General features: G+C 31.4%; 1 protein-coding gene across 1 annotated transcript; it reads right to left on the reverse strand.

The window, feature by feature from the left end:
* Positions 1-307: 307 nt before the first annotated feature.
* LOC145017804 (transcription factor bHLH130-like) lies at positions 308-3782 on the reverse strand. Its single transcript, XM_078975760.1, has 6 exons — positions 2852-3782; positions 2003-2274; positions 1349-1522; positions 1219-1284; positions 748-816; positions 308-624 (listed from the first exon to the last, which is right to left on the reverse strand). The coding sequence occupies exons 1-6, from the start codon at positions 3267-3269 to the stop codon at positions 568-570; spliced, it is 1056 nt and encodes a 351-aa protein (XP_078831886.1). The 5' UTR covers positions 3270-3782; the 3' UTR covers positions 308-567.
* Between the last annotated feature and the right edge of the window lie 403 nt (positions 3783-4185).

Below are 4185 nucleotides of genomic sequence, written 5' to 3' on the forward strand. Positions count from 1 at the left end.
AATACATAACCGAATTGATATATAAAGTAACTAAAAAAATAGAAACAAATGAACTACTTTTATAAATGCATTGATGAACGATGATGACCTAAAGACCAAAGGTACAAACAAAAATAATTGCAATTTATGAGGGAGAGTTATCAGGGGCCAACATATGTTTTACGTGACAGATGCAAAATTAAATACAAAGTGTCACGCCATGTTGCGTCACTTTCTTTCCCGAAAAAGACATTTCCTAACAACATTTTCCTTTCCTAAACTGGTTAGACCGCTATTTGCAACTGTGTTCACACTTCATGGTCCACTATTACAATTTATATATGTATCTTACTATATATAGCAAATATTAATGTTATTACATTCCATGTACAACTAAATAAAAACTTTATTATACCTAATAATATTCTATATTTTTATATTTCGTTTGACAACCGTTAAATATAGCATCTGTCAAACTAATACGTAAGCTAGTAACAGCTTATCCTCACTTACGTTCTTTTGGATAATAACCAGAAGTACATAAGAAATACATATAATTAACCAACAAAAAAAAATTTCTTCATAAGCTTAGGTTGGACCCGACCTTGCAGAACATACACAGTTTGCTCGACCATCCTTCAACACCTACAAATGAAAAAATAAAAATTTGAATATTAACAAAAAAAGGTATCGATCAAAAAAAAAAAAAGAACTTAGAAAAATATAAATCGTAATTAGTTGAGAAAGTTAAGGTTGTTCCTTTGATACCTTGTACTGTTCTTGAAGATCTTTGATGTAATCAACAGCCAAATCCAACATGTCCGATGTGTTTGTTTGCTACCCCATAACATAAAGAACATTTAGATTCTAGTTTTCCAAAAGTTATCTTTAAAGAGTACTAGCGTGTATATATTCATGGCCTAAATCCAAGAACTCATAATATACTTTCATTTAATTGTGAATTATCACATCCTACTTTCATTTCCTTTGTTGCAACATTGTACTTCCATTTGCGTCCTTATTGTTAATTACCCAATTATAGCATTATATTTAAAAATGTGCAATTACAACAATAAAAATTGTTGTTTAATATTCGGGTGGCACTACTATAATTGAGAATATTTTCTCATGTTCGATATTTTACTAGGAAAAAATAAAAATGTTATATTATGACAGACAAATTGTGAGAGAACGTTGTTATTTCTTGCATTTAACCTCATATATTGAAAAGGTTGATACCTTGTCCATGTGTGGGACCAGTTCTTGTAGTTTCCTCATTCGTTCACTTATTCTTGTTCTTCGAACCTAAAGAAATTGATGAATGTTCAAAAAAAAGATCAAAAATCAAACGTCAAAATTACTAAATTACCCTCTCAGCAATGCTTCGTGGATGTGTAGCGCATCCTCGTTTTGCACGAATCTTGCAGGGTACAGAATCTTGAAAATGAAGTAACTTTTCAACAGCCGCCATTTCAATTGAGGTTTTCGGTAAGCTCAAGTGGTGTGACAACATCGGTATTTGATTGCCAAGATGATCGCCATTCTAAAATTAAACAATATACTAAAGTTATAAATGCAAAAAATAGCAATGTACTTCCCATGTTTTTTAGGGAAATTTTGCAATTTAACCGTTTATACTTTATTTTTTCCTAACCAAACATAAAAGTTTTAGACGTTTTTCAAAATTAACCATTTCTCACCTGACATAAGTGAAAATGGTTAATTTCGAAAAGGTGAAACATAATATAACATGTCAAATTATTTCTTATTATATTTTGAAACTTTTATGATTTGATTGGAAAAGATAAAGTACTAGTACTTTGACACTTTTGTGATTTGATTGGAAAAGATAAAATATTAGTAGTTAAACATCAAAACTGACAAAAACATAATCGTTATGCTCGTTTTCTTTTTTATAATTTGCGAGTTGTTTTTTATTGTAGCATTGTATTTCAAATTATGTTTTATTAGAACAATATGAAAGTGGTGTCAAGAATCCAAGATGTGGTTTGATAAACAATACCCGAGTTTCTATCTCTCTTTTGAGCCCAGTGAAGTTGTCAATGAAGGATGAAGAGTCATGTTCCCATGAACCGAAAGGGTAATCCGATGCATCGTTAAGGACCCCCGGTTCAACCGTTTCAGGCTCGATTTCAGAGATCCGTGGGAGCATTCCTAAAGATGAGGAACTCATTTGTCTCTTTAATCTGCTTGAAGATGAAATTAGATCACCATTGTTGTTCATATTATTTCCCAATCTGTAACTTCCAATTGTACCCCTCATTGAACCATAACCTGCATATTTTTGCTGAATAACATTCATTAATTGAACTCAAGAGTGTTAATTTTTTTTTCGGTTTGGTTCTTGATTCTTTAGAATATCTGAAAACCCTAATGAGATGAATATGGTTTTTTAGCGGATATAATCCGAACATATAAAGTGTAACTTAATTTTAGAAGAAATTCGGTTTGATTTTGATTTTATCAATTTAATAGTCTAAGATGGATTAGAAAAGTGTAAGTGGAATAATAAAGTTTTCAAAATCAAAACCATGTTTTAATCATGGCGGAAGGTGGCAAAGTTAAAAAGGGATAAAAATTCATAAGTAGATATATACATGGATCAAAAGACAGACCCCAAATATGGAAAAGTTTTTACTCCAACTACTATTACCATAAATGGTAAAAAAATCCAAAAAAAAACGAGATCGAAATTAAATACGAATTTCATATGAAAAAATGAATCGAACTTCAATCCATTGACATAAACAAGAACGATTTCATGACATACCCAGAAAAATAAATTGAAAAAAAAAAAAAAAAACTGAGGGAAAATTAGAACACGAATATAATCAAGAACATTGAACAGTACCATTTGGGTGATTGAGGTGAGAGAATAATCCAGCAGGAGAGCTGTTTTGTCTCAAAAGACTCGAACCCATTTTGGATTGCTGGCTCAAATTATCAATACCCATCGCCATGGACGAGCTTAAGTGAGCTTCCCTGCTATATGAATTTGTACTATCCATGCTTGCTTGACTTGTACTCTGTCTTGGATAATGAGATGATTGCAATTGAGGATTCAAAGAGAACCCAGAAATCAAATTAGGTTTAAGATCCACCTCTTCTTGTAGATCTTGATAACTCTGAGAAACTAAATTGTAATTCAACCCATCATTTACATCTCTGGGTTTTTCAATATCGTTAACGAAACTCTGAAGAACAGAGCTAGGTGCCGACCGAAACCTGAGCAACCCATTATTGTTCTGATTGCTCATATCAAAATTCATCAAAACCCAACTCTAAAATTAAAAATAAAAGTTAAATTCTCTGAGAGATGAAAAATTCATGTGCCGATGCTTTAACATCTAAGAACAAATAGAGGTGGAACCGATGAATAATGCTTGAGAATCATGATGAGCATGAGTTCCTTTCACCTTTTGTTTTCTTGAATCATTATCAGAGAATTAAATCTGCTTGGTTTATAAGCTTTGTCGGTATTTGAAACTTGTGGGTGAAGTAAGTAAGGATATTAAATTTTTTAGGGTTTTGTGTGGAGATATTTTGTGAGCAGATCTGATGAGAGCTTGATTCGTGTTGTGTGTGTGTGTGTTCTATTGTGATGAAACTAAGCTAAAGCAGAAGCTATTAATGATAACGATGACTGGAGATTGGACAATCTTGTAATTTCCTTCAAGTTCAGGAGTAATCTTGCAGTATCGAGTGCTCTCAAATACACTTAACGAATCGAAAACAAAAACGTTTGCTTTACGGACATCGAGAGAGAAAAAGTAGGCTAAATTTTTTAAAATATAGAAGGATATGATTAAACAGGCGGTTGGGAAAAGATCGACTAAATGAAACATATTTTTTTATAAAATATAATCATATACTTATTGAATAAAAAGACAGGAAATTTTTCTGCAAGTTTTCTTTCAAATTTTGGTTTTACGTTTTTTATTTATTAACTATTACTTACAGAAATTAAGTTCTAGTCATACAACCGAGTATTTCAATTGATATAAAAATGTATAGTTTAGTTATTCTCTTGACTCCAATTCACTAGTTTAGTCATGTTAAGTTGTTTATTATAAAACATATAAAAATCCTAATATTCTCGTCATTAGTTTAGTCTGTTGACTGCAGTGCAGGACTGCTTGTTGACCTAATTTCTTAATTTATTCTACTTATATCGGTGCTAAAATT

Source organism: Lactuca saligna, chromosome 9 (assembly GCF_052625555.1).
Source record: "Lactuca saligna cultivar CGN05327 chromosome 9, ASM5262555v1, whole genome shotgun sequence".
NCBI lineage: Eukaryota > Viridiplantae > Streptophyta > Magnoliopsida > Asterales > Asteraceae > Lactuca > Lactuca saligna.